Raw genomic sequence first — 16150 nt, forward strand, 5'->3', positions numbered from 1 at the left:
AAATTATTTCTATCCCTGCCAGGGATGTTTTTTTCCCTCAAAAAAAGATAGAATTTGAAAGCACATAATATACCATTTCTTAACTATGTAACCAACACAATTTAAAAATCATTCATGTCCATTAATGGTGCAGTCATCAAAGATTCCCCTGCCGAAAAGTATGCAGCCTTGTGGATCAAAGGAGGACACCATTCTGCAACTGACCAACCTCACCGTGCCGAGACAACAGCAGGCTGTTATCCTTTTAAGTTTTCATGTCATAGTAATGGTTTTACAAGTATTAAAGTGTTCACAATAAACTTTTTGGTAGGTTAGGTGGGCATTAAGTTTCAACTTGACAACAGAACTTTGGTCAAGTGTTCGGTGTTACTAGTTCGACAGCAGTTTTTGTGCATGATTTTCGGTTTTCTTAAGCATACTGTTCCTAAATTACGTGGAAACGTTATCATAAGATTTAATAACCTAGGTTAAAACCAATATTATAAGGCACTTAAAACCGCAAGGCAATAGTAGTTTAGTTTGCTGACTGGTAACATATATGCAAATTTGTAATTACAAGTGTTATTTTTCATAATTTTGAAGTGTTAGTGTAATAAAACCTGCGTTAAAAGCGAAAATATTACTTACTTTCAAATATCATAGTTAAAAACACATGCATGAATACAAAATAATTCACACCGATCAAGATGTGTGAGGACACTGTCGGTGAATTTGATTTAAATATATTCTCTAGATTTAAATATATAGAAATTTGTTTGATGTAACCAGAAAACACTAAAGCTGGGCGATTTAAGCGGTACAGCAGGCGGGAGATTTAAATCCCGGGCAGAGGGATTTTAAACGTGGTGCTTGGTATAATCCTGGTTGGTGATATTGGGCAGAGGTTGCCAACATTGTTCTGAGCTAAAGGAAGCTTACTTCTGTGAAAGGGGAGTCCCAGAGGAATCAGTTGATAGACAACGTGGTCGATGAGGATCAATGCCGGAATGACGTGCTGAAATCTAATACGCTTCGGATGATTATCTGCACGTAATGGATGCCACGAGCAGAACGGCTTCACTTATTCCTATTGGGCATCTGCTTTTGATTTTATACTTTGAGTTTCTAGGCATGCACGATTAAGAGAGTACGCTATTTCAATTTAAATCTCATTGCCAATGTTCCATTGAGGCAGAAACAACTTACAAACAATGTTCCATACTCATTAAGGAGGATTCCACACCATGAGACAATATCAGAAACTGTACGTGGAGGAAGAAATTTTGTTGAAAACTGACAAACAACTTTTTTCGAATGGATCTGGTGCGTTGATTCCGAATATTTTGTTTACCACTATTTTACATTAAATGCTTCAAACAGGTAAAAATCAATAAGTAAGAAGACTAAAACACTTTGTGGAAATACGTCACGTGTTCTGAAAATTCCGGAAGTTTTATTTTCGATGCTCTTTTTCACAAACTGCTAAAGAAACAAAATGGCGAACATGTAAAATGTGAAATAATATAATTAAATTATGGGTTGCAGGAAATATAATCTTCCCCATAGGAAATTTCCGGATCCGGTTTTAAAAGTTTCCTTATACAATGTAAAGCACATTTAAAAAAAATGTTTGCCACAATCGAGTCGCATGTTAGAGATTTGTGAATAACAACCATCTGTGATATGATACTACAGATAGTTGGGCAAGGGAAACATAAATTTATCCCCATAATTTTATTTGGTCCAATGTGTATAAACATTATTATTGAGAGAAATAGCACGAGCTTCACCCACACTTGTCTACTTAATGTTCTACCACAGATTGTGCTATCTTCCAGATGGCAAACAATTTTGATTGTGTTTTCTTCATAGTAGAAGTTAAAAAATAAGTGCAGCGAGTGGGTGTAATTCGAAATTGTTCCCAGAAGAGGACTAGAGGAATTCTCCTTAATCTAAGGTGTATTTACTGAAATAAATTCAATGATTTCCTCCACCCTGTTAGCTAACATTAAATTTTGGATTATGTTCCCTATATCGTAAAGGATAAACGAAGTGCAAGGTGTGATATCAGTTTGGTCCGATGTGTATATAATAGAATTATTGAAATAAATAGCATGGGAAACCTCCATCCCTGACTATTGGTGGATTTAGCGGCGGGAAGGTGCACCTGACCCCCTAAAGAATTACTAGGTATTTTGAGAGAGTAATGATGATGATATATTCAAATGAACAAATCATGTTCGAGCACAAAAAAATAACATACTTCCTTAACTCGAAATCACTGTTTAAGAAATCGAAAGGGGAACATTTTTAGTTCTTTCAAAACTTGTCGAAACGACATCGATAAGGAGGCACGTGTGTGTATAATCGAGACAAGGCACAATTTACAATCAGTCTCTCGTCTCGTTTTAGACTAAGAAATTAGAATGTAAGGTGTATCTAGGTTTAAGGTTTGTTTTGTTTGAAGTCCATACTTTTTGCTCAAATAGGTTAATGAGGACTGAACGTACAGTTTAAAATATGATCCGAACCACTGTCCCTTCACCGGGATTCAAACCTGGTACACTTCTGATTTGAGGACTATACTGTTACCACTATGCCATCGGAGAGGTCCGCCGAAAAGAGTGTTGTTGCAGTGTGGCTGTTAGTAATGGCCCAACGATTATCGCCACTGTCTTGGTTGGAATTACGACGCCATATTGGATTTTCCGCACCCGTTCTCTTCCAAGTAAACCAAATGCACCGAATCTTTGTTCAAATCGTTCGCAAAGCTTTGCTTTGTCTCATATTGTAATACATTTTGAAATATGCATGAAATAGTCGTAACATTGACACTGGGACCACTAACCAGTACATCTAATCGAGCCATTTTAGGATTTACCTTGAAAAGAAAGGTGTGACGTTGAAATTTCATGGAGAGTTCGTTTAGCCTTCCCTGAATAACATGCTAAAAGTAATTTTATAAATATGTCTCCGTCGACCTAAAAATGGGGGATTGAAATTGGGGGCCAGCCAACTACACCTGCTAAATGGAAATGGCACTTCGTAAGGCACTGAAAAAAGAGAGCGAAGTAAAGCGCTACAGAAGGTACCAACACTACATTTTGGTCATCGTTTAACTTTGTCATCAACATGAGGTGCTTGACCAAGATGTGGTGTGGACCTGCGCCCCAGGACTTTTTCAGCATTGACACCATTTATTCATCATTTCTGGTTTCTGAACTTCTTTTGATCACATAGTCAATTTACGTTACATCTCAGGAGTTCAGTGAACAAGCAAACCTTGATACGCCCGACCACAAGGAATCTTATGCAAACCTTTCAGCTGATTACAACCCTGAAAGCTCTTTCAGTCCCAACTTGACCTTTGCATAACCTCCAGGAAAGGCCTTTCTCTCTTGTGTTTAGAAGCTGCATTCCTCCTTCGTCAATGTAAATGGTCGATAGGTGATATTCCATACCAATCCATCATCTTGACTTCCGGCTTGCAGGTATTCTCCTTTGAGCCCTTCTTTTAACATTTCCCCTCTTTGGGTTCAACGCTCGGTGTTCATAAAAATCCCAGATCAATCGATGCCACCACTCTCAGAGCTTCTAGGAAGGAACTAATTTTCTCTTTTGGTCTCCCAGCTGGAGCCTTTCTCTTTGATGAAGACTGAAACTTTGGATCTAAGCACTTCCTCTGTCCTCTTCGATATTTATAAGTCATTTCTCAGGAAAGACAGTCGCTGTTGCTTGGAATTTTAAGAACAATATCAAGAAGTCATACTTCTCTTCCCACGTACGGAGACATCGCAGACTAACTGCACCGATTGTCGCTGGAAACAAAGGTTCTTTTTTCATTTCCATGTCGAATATTTAGTTTTCGGTAAAGGTAAGATATCCCCTGCACGTTTCATTTATTTGTCCATCACAGGACCGAAGTCCTATTTATGTTGAACATAATATACCCAAAGATAATGTTAATAATACACACAAATGTTAACAATAATGTTAATGTTAATACATGAAATAATGTTAAAATTTATGATAGTGTAACAACATATTATAAAACTCATTTACAGCCAAATCCAATAAAATATAAAGTTTTACAGAATTTTGCACCTAATAACATTATATGAATCGAAAAATATGTCCAAATCATGTACTAGGAATAACTTAATAAACGATTCCTGAACTCTTACTATTGGAGAGTTACTGTGCACGTTTAACTTTAACCTTACACATTGCAACATGCCATGGAGGAATGTGGAAGTAGGGCTCCATGCATTCACAACCTCGGCCATTTGCAGAGGGGATGTGATTATCATCACGCTCTGTTAGCCTTAACACCCATGTACCCGATTTACTAGAGTCTGAGTGAACCCCAGAGACGTTCAATGCAGGGGAACTGGTGGAAATATTCCCCACCGGCTATCGAGCCCGGATCTCTCGCATGGCAGTCCGACTGAACCACCGCGCATCTGGTTCTCGGAGATATGCTACTCAAAACGAGATTGTTTAAAGAAAAATACTCGGTTCAAGAATTCTAGTCGTCGGCATGGCCAGTTAAAATGTACACTTGATGCTTAAGAATTTCTCTCTCATTGTATCAGACCTTCATGTAATGTTTGAATTGTTAATTTAAGTCCACTTTATGCACATATAAGATAATCAGGACTGAACCTACAGATTAAAGTGGGATCCGAACCACCCTGCAATGTGCCTCCAACCTACACGGACTCAAACATTTTTCATCATGTACTTGTCTACCTTTCTGCGCATTATTATTGCTAGTTACTTACAGCTGAATTGCAGTTTGTCACTTTCTCAAAATTTGCTAAAATTAAATGTAAATTTCTAAAGCCCGAACGATGAAAGAACCTTCCCAAACTTTTCGTCTCCAGATGTGGGAGTTTTCAAGTGCAGAAAGCTTTGTTGTCAAAAGCCTGTCAGCGCCTTGGACCTCGAACTGTTGCTCCGAGGCATAAGTTTGGTAATTCAGTATACCACAAGAATTTCCCGTCACCATAGCAACTTGACCAACCTGATTGGTTCAAGGATTCATAAGTTCTTCCATACTCTCCTCTGCGAGAGCCAAAATTAGAATTCCAAGTCTGATCTTTCATCGTATGAACTTTCGTCTTTAAATTTTAAAGATTAGGCTGTATACCTTAGGAATAAACTTACAATGTTATTACTATACTAGAGTCGCTTCGGTATAGTAGTCGATAGTGAGAGATTATTTTCACAAAGTCTCTGGCAACCTGCAGGGAGCAAGCCAGCGAGCCTATCCAGTTAGCTGGGAAGAGTGGATCGCTGCTGGGTTCAGCTAACGCCATGCAACTTACTTGGAAGCACACGCGGTGATTGGTCGAATAGGGTCGAGCGACTCGCTCTGCTAATGGCCAGAGGCTTTGTGGAAATAACTGCCCTCTACCTTGATTTTCGAGTGAAGTAAAGGTGTTAGTTTCTTTCCAGGAGCGGTGATCTTTGAGACAGCGGTCCAGAGGATGATGCCCGATGCGTGTGGGGGCCAGAGACCGACCTTCAGCCATGGAGAAGTATGAGAACCTGGGCGTGGTGGGCGAGGGCTCCTACGGGGTGGTCATGAAGTGCCGCCACAGGGAGACCGGCCAGATGGTGGCCATTAAGCGCTTCCTGGAGAACGAGGACGACCACGCCGTCAAGAAGATGGCGCTCAGGGAGATCCGAATGCTCAAGGCAAGTCTCGTTCTTTTGTTCCTCTCGAGAATCTCGTTTCGTTTACGATTTTAGTAAAGTGGAATATGTGATTATTTATAAATAGGTGATATAGTGTGTTCCAAAATGGTGACTGTAATATTTGGACCCAAAACTGGACATCCCTTGAGGTCAATTTACCTATCCTCAAAAATCTGTTAGGTCTATATAAAATGGATGTATGTGTGTGTGTGTGTGTGTGTGTGTGTGTGTGTGTGTGTGTGTGTGTTTGTTTGTTCCGGCATAACTCTCGAACGCCTGGAGCAATTTCAACCAAACTTGGTACACGTATCACTTGCAATTTGGAAAGAAATACTGTGGGGGTAAGACACCTGGCACCCCTAGGGGTGGGGTGGGAAGAGGGTGACATGTGAAAATAATTGAAAACGACCGATATTAAATTCAGCACAAAATCAGCCGTGACTCTATGCATCCCGCAAAACGATGGTGTATCTCGGGTTGTCTAACATTCAGGCTGATATGAGTTTGTGTTTCGAAAACGACCTATGTTAGTGAGGTATCCATCGTTTTCGGGGTTGCTAAGATGAATAGTGACACTCCCAATGCCGTTCAACTCAAAGTTCATCACCTATTGGAATGGGGGTGAGAGGGGGTGAAAAATGACTTACATTAGTGTCGAATCCATAGTTTTCGGAGTCGCTAAGCTAATTGGTGACATTCAGAATACACTATAGTAAATTCATTATTTTCCTGTCTAAGTGAACATTGAGATAAATAAATAGCCGTGCAACATCGGGTAATCAGCTAGTATTTTAAAACTTTAAAGTGTAATTAGGTATTAACTATCATTTTAAGGATGAGATTGTGAGACTGAATAAAATAATACCTATAGAATTTTGTTAGGCAAGGTATCAATCATCAACTTCAGCAGTAACAAGTACGTAAAACCGTGTTTTACGCATAGAGGGAAGTTTGGGTCGAATTTTTACTTGCACTTCTTTTTCAACAAGAAGGCTTAATAGATTTATTTCGTTTACAGACAGAAATAAGTATCATTTTTAAACAGCATACGATGTGATGAAATGTCGTAAAAGCCAAGGTCACGAATATAAGCAGCGCCTTAACTTTTCCCATATGAAATTTGAAGAAAAAGTAAGGGTTATTTTCGGTCCAATCTGTTCGTTCACTCCAGAGATTTCTTGGACAGAGTGTAGACTCATGCTGTCAGCTGGAGATGTTGCGGAAATAACCTGACTAACCACCGCAAACTATACTGGTCACATTTCCAGCTGGCGGCTGGGAATCAGCGATCATACGCAGTTGAATTTTCTTCGACTGACATCGGGCATTTTCGAGTCACAAGGCACCGAACGCTGTTAGCGGCATGAAACAAATAAGCATCGGATACACCACATGTTGCCAAAGCTAGAGAGTTCTCCGACAACGATATCGTCAGCACCAACTGTCAAACGGGGTCCTGCACAATGAAGTTTTCAGAACGACCACCCACAGGTCTGTATGCAACTGGCAAAAACAGAAGTACGCTTGGCAACGTTGCTTCGGGAGAGCGCATGCTATATTGAAATCCTTATTATTCTTATGTGCAGGGGCAGTAATTCATGTTGTGGGGGATGTTCAAGATATTCGTTGTATAGGTGGATGATGTTACCACTACAGCTTTTGCTTCGCAAATGAGTTTTTGGACAACCATCGAACCACACACACCCGATCAGGCCCGTAGCCAGAATTTTATTTCGGAAGGGGATCATTCCTTACTAGCAGCCGCCATGTAAATGCGAAAAGGTGGGGGTAGAAGCCCTGATGACGAATTTCTTAGTATATTAGAACGTGTTGTACAAGATGTTTAATCCTGTTAAGGAAGTAAAATTAGTTAGAACTATACACTATTTACATTAGATATTTGTAGAATTTCAGGGGGGGCTTCAGCCCTTCGAGCCCCCTCCCTGGCTACGTGCCTGTCCCCGACAGAAAGAGCCAGAAATAGCCACGAAGGTCAGCCGCCAGCAGGAAGAGCTGGACATATAGCACAGTACAAAGTTTATTTCCTGTAACTTTCTTTCCGCTTTAATGTTGCCGCTTGAAGAGTTGCTCTCTTGGCTACAGAAGCGGCCACTGATTTTCCCTTTTGTTTCTGCAGAAGCTGCGCCACGAGAACCTTGTGAACATGATCGAGGTATTCCGGAGGAAGAGGCGCTTCTACCTGGTCTTCGAGTTCATGGACCACACCGTGCTGGACGAGCTGGAGGAACACACCAGCGGCCTTGGAGAGGAGGTCTCCAGGAAGCACACCTTCCAGGTGCTCAGGGGTATCGAATTCTGCCACTCGCACAACGTAAGTACCAAGATTCCTAGAGAGACCCGATCTCTTCGACTAGAGAAGGGTCTTCACCCTTTCTGCATGATCACATCCTCCAAACTTTCCTTTTCCTGCATTTTGTTATTTGAATTATATTTTGCTTCATTGTGTTTGTTTATTTTATCCTTCTTACTTGACAAGACCCACCAATTTCCTATTCTTGCTCTCTGTATTCTATCCCTATTTGATATTCATATTTTGATTATGTGTGTAGAGTGCTGCAGTGAGAGTATTTCACTCGACCGCCAAATAGTTTGCACGGGTGACGCTAGATAGCGTACGGAATTTAGAGTTCTTCGCTCGACCGAATAACGCTCCAATAGGCGAAACGAGCGGTATTGTTTAAATTCATTATTTTTAATGTGAGGCATCTAACCTATGACACTAACTTCATGCGGAACGTAAACATATATTGCTTTCAATCTAACCTCGCTTCAATTACAAAGTTAATAATAATTATTTTTTATGAACTTACTGCGGGTAATTCGGAGCAATTGTTGATTGTACCTTTTAAAAAATAAACCTAATTCCATGCAATAGCTCTTTGATATTGAGAGAGAAAGAGTGGGTGTTTACTGGGTGACATGTGATCCCATCGCCGTTGCTATCAATTACTAGACTGCGGCCAGGAACCCACAATTGTCCGCATTGTGCTGGTTCAACACAGAAAGGTTTGGTCTTTCAAATGGGATCGAACCAAGGACCGATCTTTTGCCAAAGGCTAGAGCGCTAACAATTCGGGTACTCATGGACCCATCTACACTGTAAGGTTATGATTACATTGGACCCGATTTCGACCTAACGCTTACCCGGCCATGTTCTGCCGAGTTCGGCTGACGAACGGAGCCTCCCCGTTGGCGTGTGGTAATGTTGTCGCCATGAAAACTAAGTGGTTCCAGGTTCGATATCCGGCGGAGGCACGTAGTGGTTCGGATCTCACATTTAACTGTAGGTCCAGTTTAGATTAGTTTATCTGAGCATATAGTGAACGCAAAACAACAACTTAATTGAATGGAATTGGACTGACGGACGTTCTAGGCGATGTGGCGCTCAAATTGCATCAGGAAAATCGTCATGGGGAATACCATGTAAACGTATTCCCCAGTTAGCAAGTCGCAAAGCTTCCCCCAGCTGTCTCATTGTCACCATGTAAAATGAAAAAAAAATCCACCAGGTAACCCCAAGACTCGCCCCCCCCTCCCCTCCCCCGGAAGGTCACGTTTTCCACTTCAGGAGCTGGAATTGTTCTATTCGGCAGTCGGTGAAATACGACCATGCACGTGAGAATAGATTGGTTCCAATGGAACCGCCCACACTTACTTACATTGCTTGTTCTGCTGTTTAAAGGCTGTGTATAGCAAAACCGAAACTGGGTCCAATGTGATAAGTCTTGCGTTATCTCAGAAATATGGAAAATTATGGTTTGAGATCATGCTTGAATAACCAATAAATAATGTATTAATTATTATTGCCGTTGTTTATACTAGTCATGCAAAGTTCCACGATCTCAAGTCTATTCTATGAAATGAAAGTCGCTAATGCTATGGATGTAGTAAATTTTGGATGAAAAATTTCAATATAACGATTGTCATTATCCGCAGTATTCTAAGTAGATGACTGTTGTGATGTTGTGTTCCTTTCATTGGCTTTTATCATATCTTGTCGCCAGCGTGTTTCTGTAATTTTTTATGTTTACTGCCGTAACATTTGAATAACATTGTATAACTCTTGTGCGGTTGAGCCTTCATTTCTAACCCTGTATTCCATAATCTTTTTCTGCATTTAAAGTTCTTATCGTAAATATTAGGGGTGGGGTGGTTAGTTCAGACACCCCCAACACCCCGTAGGCACATCACTCTCCCTGATAGAGTTACAGTATTTTTCAGTTTGGTAAGTTTTATCCTGTTTCTCCACTTTATCAGCACAGATGATGTAACTTCTTTTTCTGTATCACGCAAGTGCAGAAAAGTATCAGCCATGGATGTCATTCTTTAAGCAAGTTAAATTCTTACTTTATGCGCATGATTTCTGAACTATTTCGGTGTATATTAGCCGAGGTTGTGCAGAATGAAGATGAATTATGTTGAATCTCTTGTTGCAGATAATCCACAGAGACGTGAAGCCAGAGAACGTTCTGGTGTCTCGCCTTGGGGTCATCAAGCTCTGCGACTTTGGTTTCGCTCGGCTCCTGGCCTCCCCCGGGGAAATGTACACGGACTACGTGGCCACACGCTGGTACAGGGCGCCCGAGCTCCTTGTCGGGGACACCAAGTATGGAAAGTAAGTAGATGCAGGAAAACCCTTAGCTAGAATGGGGATGGTAAGGCAAAGGTAATCGTACATGGCAGGACAATAGCTGTGTCTGTGCACTTCAGACAGGCAACTGTTCTCCTGTTGAAATACATGGAGAATTCGATGCTGGGCATGCTGTTATTAGCAGGCCCGTAGCCAGGAATTCTTATTAGGGGGGGCAAAGTCAATCCTAGAGGGGGCAAATTTTTAATATATTGTGTTGCATTGGCAGATATAGCAGGGTACAGAGGGGCATGATCAATACATACGCCAAATTGTCTCCCAAATGTGCGCGCTCCTTTTCCTCAAAAGAATTGTTCGTGCATTTAAGCAGCAACAATCTGAAGTATATATTTGGCCTCACTTCTCTCTCTGGTAATTTACAACAGAAGAATCATATTGGGATCGAAGCGAGCAGGAAAATCTTTAGATCCAAATATTTGCAAACTGAAAACAATATTGATTTAATAGGGCGCAAATAATTTCACGGGGTGCCATGGCATTCTCTTTAACATTTTTTTTTTCATTTAGATTGTTTTGGCTCCCAGGACTTTGGACTATAAGAATAGCAAAATTCGCACTTGCGAGCGAAGCAAGCAAGAAAATTTTACGAAATGTACTTTTATTTGTATAAAATTTGAAAGCGAGGGGGCAATTGCCCCTCTGTGCTCCCTGCAACTGCCCTTGGCCGTCTGGAAGAAAAATTCAAGAAAAACTTGAAAACTAATTACATCTTGAGTATCGATTTGTACTGCTATTCTTAGATTCTGCTAGTCATGTTTCTTTACTTCAATGTTTGCTCCCCGATTGGACTTCCGACCAAAATTGGGGGGGATAATGCCCCTGCCCCCTGCTGTGGTTGCAGCACTGTTTGTGAGTCTCTCTTCATAAATTTCACGTCATCACTCATTGTCACGATTAGCTCGAAGTGGCAGAAAGGCAACGCTAAGTAACATAAATCAAATATCCACTCCCACTCTCTACCACATGAATCACTATTACCAATAGGTAGACTTCGGAAACTAAAGATTAAGCAGTTCAAACTTCATAGCAACACATCCAAAAACATTAGGCACATTTCATACAAGACTTCTCAAAATGTCACAACTGTTGTAGATACTGAAAATTACGAAATTATTTCCCGAAGTCTGAATCAGGAAAGGATTTTCTCCCCCTAATCCTAGTACGACATTATTCGGAATCCCACACACCTTAATAAATCACAAAATCAATAAGTGTTTTTGTTATGTTGGTAGAGTAATAGAGGATATCATTGTAAAGATTAGTGAGAATTCCAGATAGGAGTATGTTCTGTATTTTTCACAGGGGGGCAAAGCAGGCTCTCAGGGGGACAGATGCCCCCTGCCCCCCTCTAGCTACGGGCCTGGTTATTAGTATATTAAATTGCACGTTTAATTTAAGTATAATCTGATAAATTATGTCGGAACGTGATAGATGAATAATCAGTGCTTTAAAACTAGGATTTTAAAAGAGACTATCGTCGACAACAGAATATATATCAGAGTTCAAAAACGTTAAAACTTGCATAGTATTTTCCCATTACTTATAATTTTCACAATATAATAAAGTTATTGTGAGTTAGTGCCTTAAAAAAATAAACATAATAATTCCGTACGATTGTACCTTTATTTTCATAGTTGCTAATAATTGACTTTTTTCATGAATTCACATGGTTAATGAACATGATTCTCTGTTCCATATACAATTTATCGAGAAGAATACTTATTTAAAAAAGAGCCGGCCCCGTGGCGGAGTGGTTATCACACCTCGCTACGACGCCAGGGATCCCGAATTCGAATCCTGATTGTGAGTGTCCATTCATCAATTTCATATCATCACTCATCCTCATCTTCGCAAATTAGCCAAAAGAGACACAAGAAGCGAAGTAATAAAGAGCAAATTAATCAAACAATTATTTAAAAAAGACATGTAATTGCCTGATTTACGTCATATAGTGGTAGCATCATCGCCTTGTAATCAAGGTGTCCTGGGTTCTATTCCCGGTGGAGGCACATAGTGGCTTAAATTCCACTTTCAACTGTAGATCCAGTCCCAAAATAGTCACTAAAGTTTATAACCTAAAAATTATTCTAAATTTGTCTACTTGAATTTGCATTAGAAAACTTACAATAATTATGTTTATTGAGGTACATACTAATTTTTGGGACACCCTGTACATATACATATGTACTCTTATTTGTCTTGGTTATTCCATGGTCAGTGATATCTTGGTTCTGGATCATATGTGTTATCCCTTTAGGGGTCTTATCCTGTATCTCATTTCCTGACATTAATTTGCTTTGACATGATTATCCATGAACACACTATCCATTACGTTTATTGTGTATTGATTTTGATAGTAACTGCTCTGTGTTTGTAGGGAAGTGGATATCTGGGCCATCGGCTGCCTCTTTGCAGAGATGCTGACGGGTGACCCCCTGTTCCCTGGGGACTCGGATATCGACCAGCTCTTCATGATTATGAAAGCACGTGGTAAGTTGACACTTTTTTATGCTTTTATTCATGTCATATTAGGTCACAATCAAACTGGCGAATTCCAAATGCACATTTGGCGCTTCTTTATTACTACTGTTAAGAGTTGGTCACAGATGGTCTGTTCTCCGGGCTTCCCGGATGATGTAGTGGCAATGTCATCTAATCAAGGGGTCCCAGGGTCGATACCCAGTGAGGTGAAAACTCTGATGTTTTGTTCTATGCAGAACTATGGATGTCATCCTAGACGTTGCAGCAAATGGGGCACCAAACTAACAAAAAAAGTAAAAGTTTGAAAAAGAGTATATGCCACAGAGGCGCATGAAGATGCTGTTGTTATATTAATGTAATACCACAGACAAATGTGTTAGGTTTAGTTAGTTTATCAATAGTTTAATAGACTTATGTAGAAAAGAAACTATTGATAATATCTAGGCAATAGTGAAAGCAAACCACAAATATTCAGGGGAATGCTCTAGAAGGAATTCTAAGCACATGTAATTGTTCAGATTTTGGAATACCATAGCAGTGTGTCGAAAGGAGAGGAAAATTCTAAAACAGATGCCCTGGCATTGGCCAAAGGTCCAACCAACATAGCCTATTCAATTTTTTTCCTTTTCATGGCTCTTCTAACTTCTTCTTTGCAATGGTTACTTGTAGGTAAACTAGCTCCCAGACACCAGCAGATCATATCCAGGAACCCCATGTACAAGGGGATGAAACTGGCGGATGACTCCTTGCAACCTCTGAGCAAGCTTTACCCGTCATGGTCCAACCTGTCCCAGGACTTCACCTCTGCGTGCCTGAAGATGGACCCTGGTCAGAGGCCAACTGCGGCGGAGTTGCTGAAGCACCCTTTCTTCACCCACGATGGCTTCAAGGAGAAGTTCGTGTCGGAGATCAGGCAGAAGATCCAGCAGGAGTTCCAGAACAACCCGTTGCTCAGGAAACTGCAGCTAGTGAGCTCTGCCAAGAAGGAAAACAGCGACAATGACGACAAGACCAGCAGGTGGAAGATCAACATGGTGGATGTTGGTGAGAGGCGCGACGTCAAGTCCAGGAGGAAGGCTTCCGAGGTTGATGAGTCTGAGGAGAACAGGACGTCGTTGCCCTTCCAGAAGTATTCTCCCTCCAAAGCCCTGGCGAGGATGATGCCCATGTCGTTGAAGCAGGAGCAGAAAGTCCCTGGGGATCTCAAGGCCATATCGCCCTCCCCCTTCCACTTCCAGAATGGGGACTCCTCCTTGTCGCACTTTCAGGTTCTACATCCGTTCATCAACAACATTAGCTTCAACAAGGATGCAAACCAAGGGAATGCAAACAATGCAGGGAAGTAAGTAAATTCACATGAGAAATGCATTTATAATTTATTAGAAGTTTATGAAAATTCTTGTTCAGCCAGCATGCAGGTTCCAGGCTCCTGGGGGAACCGTAACAACTTTTCTCCTGAGGTTTCGGCATCTGTATGAGATCGGTGGCCATCCACAATTGGAGGAAATTGGGAAGCTACGATTGAGTAGCATAACCCAGTCATGGAAAACTGAAAATCCATAATGGCATAGTGATAATGTCGTCACCTTGTAATCAAGGGGTCCCAGGTACGATATCTGGTGGGGACTCCTAGTGGTTCGGATTCCACTTTAAACTGTAGATCCAGTCCCAATTAGCCTATATGTGCATAAAAGTGGACTTAAACCAAAAACCCAAACTAAAACGACTGGGGGTTCATCATGTTGACCACACGTCACCCTGTAACTGGACGATCTCCCACCTCGGCAGATGGGAGTGAGACTGGCAGTAGGTAGGTAGTCTCTGGCTGTCACGGGCTGTTGCAGCATGGGTTATTATCTCTGCGTAAGTTTATTTCGTCCATTCCAGGTGCAACTTTCTGTTACTATTGGGCATGTGAACAATAATGCCATCTCGCCAGTTCTGTGGCTGAACATATTAGGTGGTAGAGCTTGCCACGGAAGTTCCCAGGTTCAAGTCCCTGCCTGTGCATAGGTGTTCTTTGTGAGTGTCCCTTCGCCGATTGAATCTAATCATCACTTATGCCCATCATTGCAATTAGCCAAAAGTGGCAGCAAAGAAACAGAAATATTAATTCCATCTCTATGTAACTGAAGGAATCAGTTCATCTAAACTAACTCAATAGTTTGTAAAAGTTATGTGAAAATTGTGTCTCAACCAGGGAGCAAACCTAGCTTGGTATTCCATGCCAATTCTCTACCACTACCTACGATTTCCCCCCACAATTTCCACAACTTAGATCTTTCCATTCATTTATATCTTCACTCTGGGCACACTGAAACATTTTCCATTGCACATGTGACAGGGGTGCCCATCACCCCCAAGGTCGTGGATGTATCCCCCCGAAGTCGTTCATCAAAATCCCCCCCCAAAAGAATTGTTCATCATATCCCCCCCCCACCCAATACACACACGAATATAGTTTGGATAAACATGCAGTTATTGATTTTTGTTTGAATGTGGATAATTTATTATTATTTTTTAAAATTAAATTCTCGAGATACATAAGCGAAAACTGAGAGTATTTTGCAATTATCCAGTCAGTCGTAGCACAGGAACACACACAAGCAAAACTAATCAATCATACCTGAAATCCAGCGGCGGCACCAGGATTATTCATCTAGGGGTGCTGAGGGGGTGTGGAAAGAAATTTAGGGGGTGCGATTCTGAAAATATGGAAAACATGAAACACGCATGCGACCTTTCAAAACGGGGGGAGCCAGGTGCCAAAACTGGGGGGGGGGGGCAAGGACAGTTTACTTTACCTTGGTAGATAAGGTTTAGCATAGGGTGGGGGCAAAAATAGCAAAAAGCGGGGGGGGGGGGAGAGGCAACTGCATCCCTAATCGCCGCCACTGATTAACATAAATTACTGACTGAAATTAAAATATATGTGTGAAATATATGTATAACTTTCGATTGACATTCATTCCAGGGATGCTCCCCCCCCCCCTGCCCACCCCATGGACGTCCATGATGACATGTATTAAGTCTTCTACTCCAAGAAAGAGGCCATGCAGTGTAAACAGTTTTATTGAACTATGTAGTGAAATACAAAATAAAATCATCCTGCCCTAAGAAACACAATTTTTTAACCTTTTCAATGTAACCAATGAAGGCACAAAATACATAGTACATTATACCTTCCGTCTGCCACAAGAGAAAATGCGAAGAACACAGCAACTGTGTCATCTTTAAAATCCCTTTAGCGCACTATAGCCGCACTATACCCAACAACGAACTGTAAAATTTCTTCGTGAACATTGGGCCTCTTCC

At 41.1% G+C, this 16150-nt stretch overlaps 1 protein-coding gene across 4 annotated transcripts in view; it reads left to right on the forward strand.

Moving 5' to 3' along the window:
• LOC146000444 (cyclin-dependent kinase-like 4) overlaps nt 1-16150 on the forward strand; it is a 346071-nt gene that overhangs the window by 299818 nt on the left and 30103 nt on the right. For all 4 annotated transcript variants that reach the window (XM_083138087.1, XM_083138086.1, XM_083138088.1 and 1 more), the window contains exons 2-6: nt 5440-5682; nt 7820-8014; nt 10140-10318; nt 12732-12844; nt 13505-14177. In XM_083138087.1, coding sequence (XP_082994213.1) covers nt 5482-5682; nt 7820-8014; nt 10140-10318; nt 12732-12844; nt 13505-14177 — 1361 coding nt within the window. In that variant the 5' untranslated portion in view covers nt 5440-5481. The remainder of the gene's footprint in view (nt 1-5439; nt 5683-7819; nt 8015-10139; nt 10319-12731; nt 12845-13504; nt 14178-16150) is intronic.

The sequence above is a fragment of the Lepisma saccharinum genome, chromosome 16 (genome assembly GCF_977018435.1).
Source record: "Lepisma saccharinum chromosome 16, izLepSacc3.1, whole genome shotgun sequence".
NCBI classification, from domain to species: Eukaryota; Metazoa; Arthropoda; class Insecta; order Zygentoma; family Lepismatidae; genus Lepisma; species Lepisma saccharinum.